At 66.7% G+C, this 13,663-nt stretch overlaps 1 protein-coding gene across 3 annotated transcripts in view; it reads right to left on the bottom strand.

Annotated features, from left to right (window-relative positions):
• NGFR (nerve growth factor receptor) overlaps window positions 1-13,663 on the bottom strand; it is a 48,087-nt gene that overhangs the window by 19,834 nt on the left and 14,590 nt on the right. For 2 of the 3 annotated variants that reach the window (XM_075911716.1, XM_075911714.1), the window contains exons 2-3: window positions 7,256-7,394; window positions 157-516 (exon numbers count right to left, since the gene is read on the bottom strand). In XM_075911716.1, coding sequence (XP_075767831.1) covers window positions 157-516; window positions 7,256-7,394 — 499 coding nt within the window. Of the gene's footprint in view, window positions 1-156; window positions 517-7,255; window positions 7,395-12,777; window positions 13,048-13,663 lie in introns of those variants that run through there. The other variant, XM_075911717.1, reaches the window with a different exon arrangement.

Raw genomic sequence — 13,663 nt, 5'->3', positions numbered from 1 at the left:
GTTCCTGCCCTGCGCTTGGGGAGGTGGGAACGGGCCACTCACTCCTTCCACCTGGCCGTCCCTGTCCCTGACCTGGCTCAACTCCCATTGATGTGAACGGGGCAGGACTTGGGGAGCGACCGGGACCCACCGCACCGGCCCATGGGGGCCCCTCACCTCTGCACTCGGCATCCGAGACGGGGGTGCATTCCTTGACCAGCACCTCGTTCTCCTCGCAGATGGTGCAGGGCAGGCAGGGGTCCACGTGGTTGGCCTCATCGGAGAAGGTCCCCTCGGGGCATTCCTCACAGATGGTGTCCTGCGTGTCCTCGCACGGGAACACCAGGCCGTAGCCCACCTCACAGACCTTGCACACCTCGCACTGCTCGCTCCCCTCGTCCTGGTAGTAGCCGTAGGCGCATTTGCACACGGCGTCGTCCGACTCCACGCACGGGGCCGACATGCTCTGCAGGCCCACGCACTCGGTGCACGGCTTGCACGCCGCCGTGGCGCTGACGGTGTCCGAGTAGGTCACGCCTGCAGGGGGAGAGCGCGCGAGCAAGAGATCAGTGTGGGGCCGCGGTTATGCAAGGAGCCCGCGTCCGGCGGAGATGGGAACTGAACCGGGGCTCTAGACGGGGCGACGGTCGCGCCAGGCCTCCCTGCGCTAGGCGCTGTACAAACACCACACGGAGAGACAGGCCCCAGCCCAGAGCCAAACACCCGGAGGCTTTCCCCTCCTTGCCCGGGTGGGGCTGGGTCCTGGGGGCTCCCCAGCCCCCCCCCCCCACTGGCCACCTGGCCCTTTGTGTTTAGCTGCAGCTGGTCCCTGTCGAGGGCTGACGGAGACCAGACTCCGGAGGCAGGCGCCCCATGGAAACACCAGCTTGCCCTGCTAGTCGCCGACGCTCGCCCCAGCCTTGGGCTGCGGTTTCGGTGCCAGAACACGGATTCCTCCGTGTAAATCAATCTCCCCCTCCCCCGCAGGGTCACTGCCCTTGCCCCTCCCCCGCACCTCCAGGACTCCCCGACTCAGCCTTGGAGGCCAGAAGGGACCATGAGGGTCGTATAGTTTGGTGGGTGTGAGGCGGGGGAAGGCCCTGCCCGGCGTGGCCCCGCTCTCGGCTCTCCGGCTGGGTCACCACAGACTGTGCAGCTGGCAGGGGCCGGGGGCTGTCCTGGGGGCAGGGCTGGCGTGGCCCAGGCCCTGCTGGACAGAGACGTGGGGTTGCCTGCTCCCCTCCCGGCCCCCAGCCCGGCCCCACATGCAACAGGGAGGGCCGGGGGCTAGGGGCGCAGAGCGCAGGAGGCCTTGCCTTGCCCCCGCGGCTACCGGGAGGAGCCCGAAGCCGGGGAAGAGGCGTTCGAGCCGTGGCCTGTCACTGCCTCCTTTGAATTCACTTCTTCCGGCCCCGCAAGCCTCCCTCCGGGCTCGGAGCCTCCCCCTGTGCAGGGGAGAGCCGGGTCAGGGAGATTAACCTGAAGCCCTGCTCGGCCTTTGGAAAGCGATGAACCCGCAATTCCCCGGGTGATCTCCTGAGGACGCTCGCCGGAGACGGCAATTACCCGGCTGAATGACAGGACGCAAAGTACTCAGTGTGCCCAGAGCGCAGCCATCCCCGCCGCGGCGCCCGAGTCTTGGTTACACCGGCCCTGTCTGGCGCTTCGCGGGCGAGCATCTCCCGGCCTCTCGCGCCCGTTCCTCCCCCGGCCTCTCGTGCCCGTTCCTCCCATGCCCTGCTTGGCGTGTCCAAATACCTTTGAGGAGCTGAGCCTAACTGACTTGCCCAAGGCCAGGCGGGGAGTCTGTGGCAGGGCTGGGATCGGAACCCAGCTTCATTCAAAGTGAGCAGCTGTGGGGGGCTTGGTCTTTGCACCTTCCTTACGAGCTCAGGACACGGGCGCTCGAGTAAGACCTGGGCGTCCCGGTGCGGTCACAGGAGGCGGCTGCTAGATCGCAGGTTGGCTGCACTGAGGGTGATGCCAGATCGCTGTGATAGCCCTGAAATCGCCAGCTGGGGGCAGGGAGCCTGGCATGGGGCTGGGCAAGATGCCGGACTGGACCATCATGGCCGTGCCTGGCCTGCCGCTCTGCGAGTAAGGCGAAGAGGCAGCCGGCCGAAGGAGATGGACCTGCTGAGATTTGCGTGCGCTGCAATCGAGCGCTGGCGCCTCCCTTGCCACCTTAGCTAAGGTGGAACCTCTCTAGTCCGGCACGCTGGTCCGGCAACCTCCATGGTCCGGCGTGATGTGCGTGAGCCGGATGCCCCTTAGCTCGGTGGAGGCCAAGTTTCCCACGGCCCATGAGGTTTGTTGTGCTGCTATTTAGCTCTAATCTACCCCTCGGTGCCTTCCCAAAGCCGTGGCCGTGCTGGTGATGCTGCCAGACAATATTGACCCCCGGGGTCGGCAAATTCTTGAGGCGGCGCCGGCCAGACCCCGAGGGTGCCGGCCTGGGGAGGTTCAGCTGCAGTAACCGCACCCTCTGTACCGCACCAGCCCTGGCCACGGCCACGGTGAGGCAGTGCCTTGTCCCCGGCTGGGTGGCACAGCTTGGCAGTGAGGGGCCGACGCGCCGGCCAGGGTGGGTATGCGTGACTGAGGGGGAGACGAGGGCAGCCACGGATAACCCATGGGGGGGGAGGCGCCTCGCCCAGGCCCGGGGGGAGCTAGGCACGTCTGAGGCCCTCGCGTGATTAGCCCTTGCAGTCCTGCCCATGGGCGGGGGGCCCAGGGATGGATGGGGCAGGCGGCCAAGCGCCTGCGGCTCCGGGGTCTCGCTCTTTCAGACAGCGACATAAGTGACTGAGCAGCCTGGGTCCTGGGGCCGCAGCAGCCCGGGGAAGACGCTGCCGGCGGCGGATGGCGGAGGGGCCCCCGTGGCCGTGCGGCACCAAGCTGCTCATGGCCGTTAGCTTGGCTCTTAAGGAAAAACATCGGGGCTGGAAACCGGGGTCGGGGCTTCAGTGTGTCCGCCCGGGGGTAGCACCGGGACGGGGGCACTGCCGTTTGCTCCACCGCCCGGCACAGCTCGTTCTGCTGGGCTGGGCATCCCCATGCCGCTGGCACCAGCCTGGTATTGTCCTCCACCCCCCGGTCCTCATGTGCTGCGGCCGTGCGCGAGTGTGAGCGTGTGAGTCTGAGCATGAGTGTGTGAGCACGTGTGTGAGTGTGTGTAAATGTGTGTGAGCATGTGTGTGCGTGAGCACGTGTGTGAGCGTGTGTAAATGTGTGTGAGCATGTGTGTGAGCGTGTGTAAATGTGTGTGAGCACGTGTGTGAGCGTGTGTAAATGTGTGCATGTGCATGAGCGTATGTGAGTGTGGGCATGTTTGTGTGTGAATGTGAGTGTGCATAAGCATGTGTGCATGAGCATGTGCATGTGTGAATGTGAGTGTGCACAAGTGTGCATGTGCGTGAGTGTGCACGCAAGTGCCAATGTGCGTGGCGAGAGAGATCGCTGCCCCCTACTGGCCCTTGGCAGATGCTTCCATTCCCCGGGGTCTCCACCCGGGACATCCTCCGCTCTGTGGCTTTCAGCACCTCCCCCCCCAGCCTGCTCAGGGAGCGTGGAGTGGCAGCACCTGTGCCTTGCCAGGCGGAGGGGCAGTGGGGGGGGAGGGCCGCGCTGTTGATTCAAGCTTCCCCCACTAGCACTGAGCGGGCACAGCCCGGCCGGACCCCTCCCGCCCTCCCCCTCGCCTGTGCCACAGCAGCACCCGAGTCCGGATGGAGCTCAGAGCCCGCCCCAGTCTCCTTTACTGCAGCCTGGCCCCCACAGCCCTCCCCCACCGCTCCCATTAACCCGGGTCAATTCCCCGCCTGCCTCTGAATTATTGATGGGCGCCATTAGCCGGGCAGGAGACGCGTTTGGGCCGCGGGCGCATTTCCCAGCTGAGGATCACACAGGCCGGCGGGGCGCTGCCTGCGGGGGAGGCGGGTACAGAAATCTGGAAAGGCCCGGCCTGGTGGGGCGGGGGGTCTGCAGCCCCCTGGGTCTCCAAGGGATTTGCACGCCCGGAGCCACGCTGGCTGGGAATGCCCCACGCAGCCGGGGAGTCATGCGGAAAAGAGGGGGCCCAAAATCCGGCCTGGATTGTGCAGCCTGGAGCAGGTGTCGCTCCCGGGCTCCTTAAGGGGCCAGCGAGAGCAGGACCAAGGCAGGGGGCTCCCGACGGGCCGACCCGGAGCAGGGCCGCCCCATCTCCCATGGGGCTTGCACTCTGGGATTGCGCCCTGCGGGAGTCTCCAAGAGCGGCCCATGGAATTAGAACTGCCCCCGGGCTCGGAGACAGGCCCCCCCGGAAGCATCAATGCTAGGAGGTGTTTCCTTTGGCGGTTTTAAATAGGGACCTCCGATAGTTGTTACACCCCCAACACCTGCCCCCGCCTGTGAGGCACGGTGTAGATCATTAGCCCCCTCTGAAGATCCACACCCTGAAGATTTTGCAGTGCACACAGACATGTCAAACAAAGGGTGGGGAAACTGAGGCACCGAGCGGGGAAGTGACATGTCTAAGGTCACCCAGCACATCAGTAGCAGAGCCTGGCCAAGATGCAGATTCCCTGTTTTCCAGCCTGGCGCCTTATGGCTGGCTCAGTTGCTTGATTTAGGAGAGGCTGAGGGATTTGGGCTTATTCAGTCAGTGGAAGAGAAGAGAGAGGGGGGATCTGAGAGCAGCCTCCAACTCCCGGAAGGCGGGTTCCAGAGAGGCCGGAGAGAGGCTGTTCTCAGTGGGGCAGGGGGCAGAACGAGGAGCGATGGGCTCCAGCTGCAGCGGGGGAAGTCCAGGTCGGATATTAGGGGAAGCGCTGGGCTGGGTTCCCTAGGGCGGGGGTGGAGTCTCCATCCCTAGAGGCTTGACCAAGCCCTGGCCGGGTTGATTGAGTCGGGGTTGGTCCTGCTCTGGGCAGGGGGCTGACTCGACGACTCCTGAGGGCTCTGCCCAGCCTGGGGCTCTAGGGTCTGGACCCTGCGGTCCCTCTGCCGGAGCCTCTGCTCCCAGATAGTTTTGCGGCACAGGGCTGGGGAGGGGACCCCGCAGGCCTCGGGGCGAGTGTTCTGTGTCCCAGGGACGGAGCAGGGAGCAAAGCCAAACTTCCACCCGGCTTCCCTGCAGCGGGGGTAAAGCGGGGGGGAGGGGACAGGACCCCCAGCCTCCAGCCTGGGACGGGGCCTCCGCAAAGACATCGCAAGGTCAGCCAGGCCAATAAACCAGCCCCGCCAGTATTTATACGCGCGGATTAACGGCCTTCCGACCCTGCCCCCTCACCGCCCCCTCCATGCTCCCCGGGGGCATCGCACAGCCGGGCCGGGGAAGGCTCCGCCCCCGGGGGACAGCGCGTGCCAGCCCTGCCGGAAAGGGGGGGAGGGGGATTAGCAGAAATCGACACGTCTCACGCTGAGCCCCTCTGGCATTGCGAGGCTGGGACAGACTCGAGAGCCCAGAGCGGAGAGCGAGCGCGTCGGTGACGACAAATACCGACATCTGGGCAAGAGGCCGGAGCCAGGCACCCAGACAGGCTGCAGGCACAAATACTGCGAGCGGCTGCAGAGACAGCCTGTCCCCCCTGCCCAAGGAGCCACCCCCCGCAGGTCCATCCCACAGACCTAAGCTGAAGAAGCCACCTCACTAACCAGCAGCAGTAGTAGGCTGCTACCCTCAGAGGACCCACCACACAAAGAGGGGGGCACATCTCACACTTGTGTAAGCACCAAGCCAACAGCACGACTCACTCATCTGCCTGCACAAACAAGTGTGCGCCAAGGTAGGGGAGTTAAAATGCATGGAATTAAGCACCTGTCCCCTGCATCAGAGGCAAGCGGCTCCCCCGGAGCTGGCTTAAAAGCCGGCTCCCCGCACATACCGGGACCTTGCATGTAACCGTGAAGGGTATCGCCCATCGGTTACCTATTTACACGGTTACACTTTCACATCCCTAGTCCGAGGACACATCCCATTCACATCCACTCCACATGGACTGCTCCCCGTTCCCTCCGGAGGGGGGTCTGTCGTTTTATCTTTTCTCCAATCCACCTTTCCTTCCGGAATGCAGAGGCCCCGAGTCAGCCAGCAGCTGCGCCGCCCATAAGAAAGCGGCAGAGGTCGGGGCCTGCTCTCCGGCGGGGGCTGGCTGCCTGGGCTCCCCGGCTGAAGCTACTTTGCGCAGCGCTAACCTGCGTCTCCGCCAAGGTCAGACGGGGGGGCCGGGATCCAATATCCCCAGGCCTTGCTGCCGCTCGCTCCGAGGTTAAGTGCCATTCATTGATTTTGCAGGAAGGGGGATATTTTTAGCCAGTGCGGTGCCGAGCTTGGCCTAGCGGGGAGCGCTTGCTGCTCGCTTGGCAGATCACCTGCCCCGCACCCGCTCCGGCGCAGCGCCCTCGCCCCAGAGATCGCTCCTTCCGGGGGAGCCGAGTCTGCAGGGATCCCCGCCCTCCGCAGCATCCTCCGATTTGCCCTGGGGCGTTCCGCACTGCCCCCCCCCCACCCCAGCAAGTGCTGCAAACACTTGGAGCCTTCGGCGCGCTCCTCCCCCAGGCGACACTGGGGTGGGCAGCACGGGGGGCATTTTACTTCCTCCACCAAGCCCCACGCGCAGCCAGGGCACTGTGGAAATAGCGGCCCAGGCCTTCATCGTCGGCCCCGGATTGTCCGACGGGACCCTTCTCACCCTCCTCCCCTGGCTCCTAGCACTGGACAGGACCCCGGGGCCTCCTGGGAACTGAGCCGGGGGCGCGCCATCGCCTTCCGCGGAGGGCGAAGCTGCTCCCGCCCGCCAGGGCAGAGGGGAGCAGGGAACGAGCCGGCGTCCCGGGGGGGCTGTGGGGAAGAAAGTGCCCCAAACCCCTGCGCGTCGGGCAGTGCGAGGCACTTGGCTCAGGCAGGCCCTGGGGCCCCAGCGACAGCCGCATCCTCGGGCGTCCGCAGGATTGCTGAGCGTCTGCTCCGCTCGCTCCGTCCCGCCGGCTGGGGGATGCAGGACGCTGGGGGTCCCAGATGCTCATGTGGACACAGGAGCCACGGCGGGTGGCCAGATCCGGAGCCTACAGCCCCCCAGGCAGAACAGCTCCGGAAATGGCCCTTGAGAACACACCCAGGGCTCGGCCAGAGAACCGGGGGGACTTTATGCCAGGTGCCCCCGGCTTGTCTTCCCGAGAGGACAGTGCGCACCAACGGGCTTTTCACCGAGGCCAGCTCGGCGCCCTGTGCCCCCCCCGCAGCAGGCTGCAGGAGACCCCCAAGCTGGGGTGAGACCGAGGGCGAGGTACTTACTGTCCAGGCACGGCTCGCAGACCGTCTGATTCACCCCGCAGGGCTGCGCGACCCCCTCGCCCAGGTTGCAGGCTTTGCAGCACTCCCCGCCGGCCGTGTACATCTGGGTGGGACACGTCTCGTCGGCCCCGGCCGGCCCCTGCCACACAAGGGAACCAGAAGGGCCCGGGTCAGTCTCTTGTTCGCGGGGGGGGGATAAATGGATCCAGTCCCCCCTGTGGGGGGGGGGGTCCAGAGCCATCCTACGCCCCAGCCTGCCAGGCCCTTGATTGCGAACAGCTGGGCCGCAGATGAGCTCACCTACTCGCCATTGGAACATCAAAGTCCGGGGAGAGGAAGCGCTGCAGTGGGGTGGGCTCCCGGAGCCGGGTCCAGGCCTCGCCCGGCGCAGCACGTGGAGGGGCCTGGCTTTGTGTGGGCGCCCCCACCCCAGGATCTCAGAGCACGTGGCCAGCAGCAACCCCCCGGCCTTAGGCCACCCCCCAGCCCTAGGCCACCCCCGCATCCAGCGCCCGGCAGAGGAAGAAACAGGCGGGGTGACGGGCAGCAGCCCAGGGGGAGCTGGAGAGCGAACCCCACGGCAAGCCCTGCCTTCCCAGCCAGGCTGAGGCCTCCGCTGCCGCAGGCTCCTGACTAGGGATGCAAGTGGAGTCGATAACCGATTATCCGCTCAGCAAAGGCGTAGAGGTTAATGCTCTGGACCACACACATCCCCCAGACAGGGGCTGCTGCCACCCTGCGCTGCTGCTTCTGAATCAGAGGCAGCAGCACAGAGCAACAAGCAGCCGGTCACCCAGGGGGGCTGGATTTTGAACTGGGTCTCCTTGCGGACCAGCTCCCGCCTGGCACCCCGCGTGGAGGGGCGGGGGGTCCTCGGAGTGGGGTGGAGAGCACTGGCTGCCAGCCCCGCCCCCCGATATTTCAGGTCCCTCCTCCTCGGGCCGGTTCGCTTTGCCGGGCTCGCTCAGCGCAGCGCCAGGGACGCCGCTCCCCCCTCGCCTAATGGAAGCACCAATCTTGGGGGTGTCTATAAACCCTGCCTGGGCGCAGGGAGCAGCAACATGCCCCGCGCTGCACGGTGGGGGCTCGGGAAAGGGCAGGGGCGACCCTCCCTAGCCGGCCAGCGGCAGCCCCCCCCTTTGCCAGGCTGAGGGAGCCGGCGGGGCTGCCCGAGTTGGGACAAACAAGAGAGAGGGGGCGATCGCTTGGCTCAGGGCTCTCAGGCCCACATCATCAGAGGTATCTGGGCCCCTAACTCACATTGACACCAAGGGGAGTTAGGCGCCTCGGCACTTTTGAGGCTCTGGGCCCCCATGTTGCCCAGAAAGGACCAAACGGTGCTGCTGCCTGGCGGCTGTTTGGGATGAAAAGAACTTGGCAAAGCTGGGCCGCTTTCCATGGCGCTACCGGCCATGTGCCGGGCCCGGAGAGAGGCCCAGGAGCGCACGGGCCAAAGGCCGAAATTCCCATTTCCTCCTCCCGAGCAGTGACCCTGCAGGGCCGAGCAATGCCTGGCAACCCCTCCTGGGCTGGGCTGGCCGTACATGAGGCTACTGAGGCGGCCACCTCAGGGGGGGCAGGAGGACCCAGAGTGGAGAACGTGGCTGGGCTGCTGGGGAGATGCAGAGCTGGGGGGTGCGGTGCTGGAGGAAGGGGGCACAGGAGACAGAACAGGCAGGCAGGAGAACGGGGCACGGGGGCGGCATTTGAGCTCCCGCCGCAGGTGCCGAAATGCTGTGGGCCGGCCCTGCTCCCGGCTCGCGCTGAATGGGGACCGTTCGGGGGGGGGCTGCTCTGGGCCACCGAAACAAACCTACTCACTGCGCTGGGGGCTGGGACTTTGTGCTTTACCCAGTAGAAGGGGCCGGACGCCAGGGCCGGGGGAACAGGGCTCCAAATCCAAGTGCTCCGAGCTAACCCCTTAGAGCCAGCGACAGGCGCGGACACGCCCAAGCTCTACTCAGTCCCAGATCCGAGCTTTGCTGAACCCAGTAATGGCCTGTCTGGCCTTTGGCCTTTGCATGGGCCAGCACTGTCTCCCCTTTGGCCTTTGCATGGCCCAGCACTGTCTCCCCTGGCGCCTTTGCATGGGCCCAGCACTGTCTCCCCTGGCGCCTTTGCATGGGCCCAGCACTGTCTCCCCTTTGGCCTTTGCATGGCCCAGCACTGTCTCCCCTTTGGCCTTTGCATGGCCCAGCACTGTCTCCCCTTTGGCCTTTGCATGGGCCCAGCACTGTCTCCCCTGGCGCCTTTGCATGGCCCAGCACTGTCTCCCCTGGCGCCTTTGCATGGCCCAGCACTGTCTCCCCTTTGGCCTTTGCATGGCCCAGCACTGTCTCCCCTTTGGCCTTTGCATGGCCCAGCACTGTCTCCCCTTTGGCCTTTGCATGGCCCAGCACTGTCTCCCCTTTGGCCTTTGCATGGCCCAGCACTGTCTCCCCTTGCGCCTTTGCATGGGCCCAGCACTGTCTCCCCTTGCGCCTTTGCATGGGCCCAGCACTGTCTCCCCTGGCGCCTTTGCATGGGCCCAGCACTGTCTCCCCTTTGGCCTTTGCATGGCCCAGCACTGTCTCCCCTGGCGCCTTTGCATGGCCCAGCACTGTCTCCCCTGGCGCCTTTGCATGGCCCAGCACTGTCTCCCCTTGCGCCTTTGCATGGCCCAGCACTGTCTCCCCTTGCGCCTTTGCATGGGCCCAGCACTGTCTCCCCTGGCGCCTTTGCATGGGCCCAGCACTGTCTCCCCTGGCGCCTTTGCATGGGCCCAGCACTGTCTCCCCTTTGGCCTTTGCATGGGCCAGCACTGTCTCCCCTGGCGCCTTTGCATGGGCCCAGCACTGTCTCCCCTTTGGCCTTTGCATGGCCCAGCACTGTCTCCCCTTTGGCCTTTGCATGGGCCCAGCACTGTCTCCCCTTTGGCCTTTGCATGGCCCAGCACTGTCTCCCCTTTGGCCTTTGCATGGCCCAGCACTGTCTCCCCTGGCGCCTTTGCATGGCCCAGCACTGTCTCCCCTTTGGCCTGTGCATGGCCCAGCACTGTCTCCCCTTTGGCCTTTGCATGGCCCAGCACTGTCTCCCCTGGCGCCTTTGCATGGCCCAGCACTGTCTCCCCTTTGGCCTGTGCATGGCCCAGCACTGTCTCCCCTTTGGCCTTTGCATGGGCCCAGCACTGTCTCCCCTTTGGCCTTTGCATGGCCCAGCACTGTCTCCCCTGGTGCCTTTGCATGGCCCAGCACTGTCTCCCCTTTGGCCTTTGCATGGCCCAGCACTGTCTCCCCTGGCGCCTTTGCATGGCCCAGCACTGTCTCCCCTTTGGCCTTTGCATGGCCCAGCACTGTCTCCCCTGGCGCCTTTGCATGGCCCAGCACTGTCTCCCCTTTGGCCTGTGCATGGCCAAGCACTGTCTCCCCTGGCGCCTTTGCATGGCCCAGCACTGTCTCCCCTTTGGCCTTTGCATGGCCCAGCACTGTCTCCCCTTTGGCCTTTGCATGGCCCAGCACTGTCTCCCCTGGCGCCTTTGCATGGGCCCAGCACTGTCTCCCCTTTGGCCTTTGCATGGCCCAGCACTGTCTCCCCTTTGGCCTTTGCATGGCCCAGCACTGTCTCCCCTTTGGCCTTTGCATGGCCCAGCACTGTCTCCCCTTTGGCCTTTGCATGGCCCAGCACTGTCTCCCCTTTGGCCTTTGCATGGCCCAGCGCTGTCTCCCCTTTGGCCTTTGCATGGGCCCAGCACTGTCTCCCCTTTGGCCTTTGCATGGCCCAGCACTGTCTCCCCTTTGGCCTTTGCATGGCCCAGCACTGTCTCCCCTGGCGCCTTTGCATGGCCCAGCACTGTCTCCCCTTTGGCCTTTGCATGGGCCCAGCACTGTCTCCCTGCAGGCCGAGGGCCGCTGCTCCTGACACCTACACGCCTGGTCCGTTTCATGGCGGCTGGGGCAAGAGCCCTGTCGGTTTCAGTCTGGCTGCAGGCAGGGCCCGAGAAAGCCTCTGAGTTATTCGGGAAGAAGGATCCCAAGTGTGGCCCTGGGGAGAGGCCGGAGAGCAGGAATCCGACCTGCCAGCAGCAGCCAGCGGGGCGCGGGGGTCGCTGAGCGGGCGGGGAAAGTCCCTTCCTTTCTGCGTAATAAATTCCCCGTTCGCTGCCGCCAGTAGCCGGGCGCGGCCACACAAGAGCACCCCGGGGAGAACTCCCAGCCCCTTCCCAGCCGTTGGGAGAGGGGCTCCCGGATTCTCACCCCCCGCTCCCCTCGGCCTGCCCACAGGTGCTGGAAGCCGCCTACGGATCGGCCTCTCGTAGACTGACCAGCGGTGGGAAGGCGGGTGGCCCCTCCCTGCCGCACCCCTCGTGCGCACGGGCCCTAGCAGCGCTGCCCACAGGCCCCCAGCCACCCAGCCATGACAAAAGGGAGGCTGGGACGCTGCTTTCCCGGCTGTTTCGGGACCCCGCGCCCCTCAGGGGACCTGCGCCCCGCGAGCCGGCAGCTGCCACCCCCGGGCCGATCAGCCGCCTCCTTTCCCGGTGTCCGCTCGCCACACGCTGCGCGGAGCGTGAGACACGGCAGCGCCAGTTCGAGGCATTTGAATGACAAAGGGCTCCGGTTACGCAGCGCGGGGAGCCAGGGCGCTTCGGCGCGGCGCTGGGCAGCCGGCTGCGGCTCTCTGCTGCGCAGCGGACTAGCGAGAGCCTGGGAACCACTGCCCAGCCCGCGGCACCGGGCCTCGCAGGCTGGCGAGACGCGGGGCAGACCCGAGCGGGGTGGCTGCCCTGGCTTCGGCTGGGGCGCTGGGTGCGGGGAATTTGTCCGGCTCAGTCCGCAACGTCTACCCGGCTGGTCCCCGCCCCCCGCGAGCTGTCTCGCGGCCCTTTGCACCACACTGGTGAGCCGGTGTTGCACCAGCCTGGTGCGCCAGTCGGTTATGTGCCCTGCAGCACGGCTTGCCAGCGCCTGGGGCTGAGCTAACGCTGGGAACGCACGGGCCCAGGGCAGCTGCGCTCTCGGTCTCTGCGCACAGGCCGGCTGGGTCTGGAGGAGGCGGCTCCCCAAGAGCCAGCTTCTTGCCCCAGCCGCTGCCGCGGCTCCGAGAGGCTGGAAGTGACATAGCCAGGCCGGGCTGTGGCTGGCCCCTTGCAATCCGATGGCCGGGAGGCAGCCTTGGCTGCCCGCCCCGCTGAGACTCCTGCCCGGGAAGGCCCGACCGAAAAGAGCAGCGCCCCCCCCCCCCCCCGCAATCCCGCCCCTCCGTGCTACTAAACGGGGTGGGAATGGGGCCCCCAGAGCCTCTCGCCCCGCAGTCGCCCGCGGAGAGTAACGCGCGTGGGGGGGGGAGCGCACGGTACGCAGCGCGCGTGATATTCACACAAGTCCCGCTGGCGACGCCGCAGGTCTTAGCCCCATAACGCATCGTGCCAGCCGGGCGAGCAGGCGCAGGGACCCCCCGTGCGGCTTCAAGGGCCTTTCAAGTTGCGGCGGGGGCGGGTCTGTTCCACGGGAGAGGGCGAGCGACCCTCCGGGACAGATTCCTACCTGGGCCACGGCAGCAGGGCGCAGGGTCCGTGAGTCTCGGGCGCGAGAAGGACCCGACCCAGGCCGGGGCAGCTGGCGCAGAGCAGGGGCTGGAGACGGGCCCACCTTGAATCCTGGAGCCCCCCCAAGTTTACGTTCCTCATCCCCCGCAGCACCAGCTCAGGACAACCCCAGCGCTCCGGGGAGGCCTGGACTCTCCACCCCGGTGCCCAGCCCCAGCGGGCAGTTCCTCCCCGGAGCCTGGCGCGGGAGCGCGACCCGCTCCCCTCCCGGCCGAGCCCCCCGGGCCAGGCCTGCGCGCAGCCAGCGGGGGAGTTTCTGCCCACGGAGCGGGGCAGGTGTTCTCAGCGGGGCTCAGCCCCGGCTCGGGGGCAAATGCCGCCTCCCTCCTGGCCCGAGGGCGCGGGGGCCGGGCGGCTGCGTCGGCTCCGGAGCTCCCGCTGCGGACTGCCCGGCGCGAGATGCTCTTAGCAAAGGCCGGGAGGTTCCGCCTGCGGGTCCCTGCCGCGCCGGGCTCGGCCCAGGGCCCTTCCCTCCGGCTTGGCCGGGTCGGTGCCACCGGCTGCTCGCGCGCCCCGGGCGTATTTTAACCCCCCCCCCCCGACCAAGCAGGGTGGGGGAGGGGCGCTCTGGCTCGCAACCCTCAATTTCTCTACGACCCTGTAGCGTCTGCTCGGGGCCAGCCCAGATCCCCGGGGGGCAGACGCCTCCCGCTGCCACCGGCCCCGAGGAGAACCCCGCTCCCTCTTCCCCTGCGTGTGAAGGTCATGGGGGGGCTGGGGGCTCGGGGAGCCCCCCAGCCTGAGGCTGAGCCGAGCCAGGCGTGGCGACGGCGCCTGGAGGCTGGTACCGTCCTGGGGCTGCTGGGCGGGGAGGGGTCTAAGAA

This window comes from Pelodiscus sinensis, chromosome 29, assembly GCF_049634645.1.
Source record: "Pelodiscus sinensis isolate JC-2024 chromosome 29, ASM4963464v1, whole genome shotgun sequence".
Classification (NCBI taxonomy): Eukaryota; Metazoa; Chordata; order Testudines; family Trionychidae; genus Pelodiscus; species Pelodiscus sinensis.
Note: the sequence above shows the minus strand (reverse complement) of the source record. Positions and strands in the feature narration are given on the sequence as shown.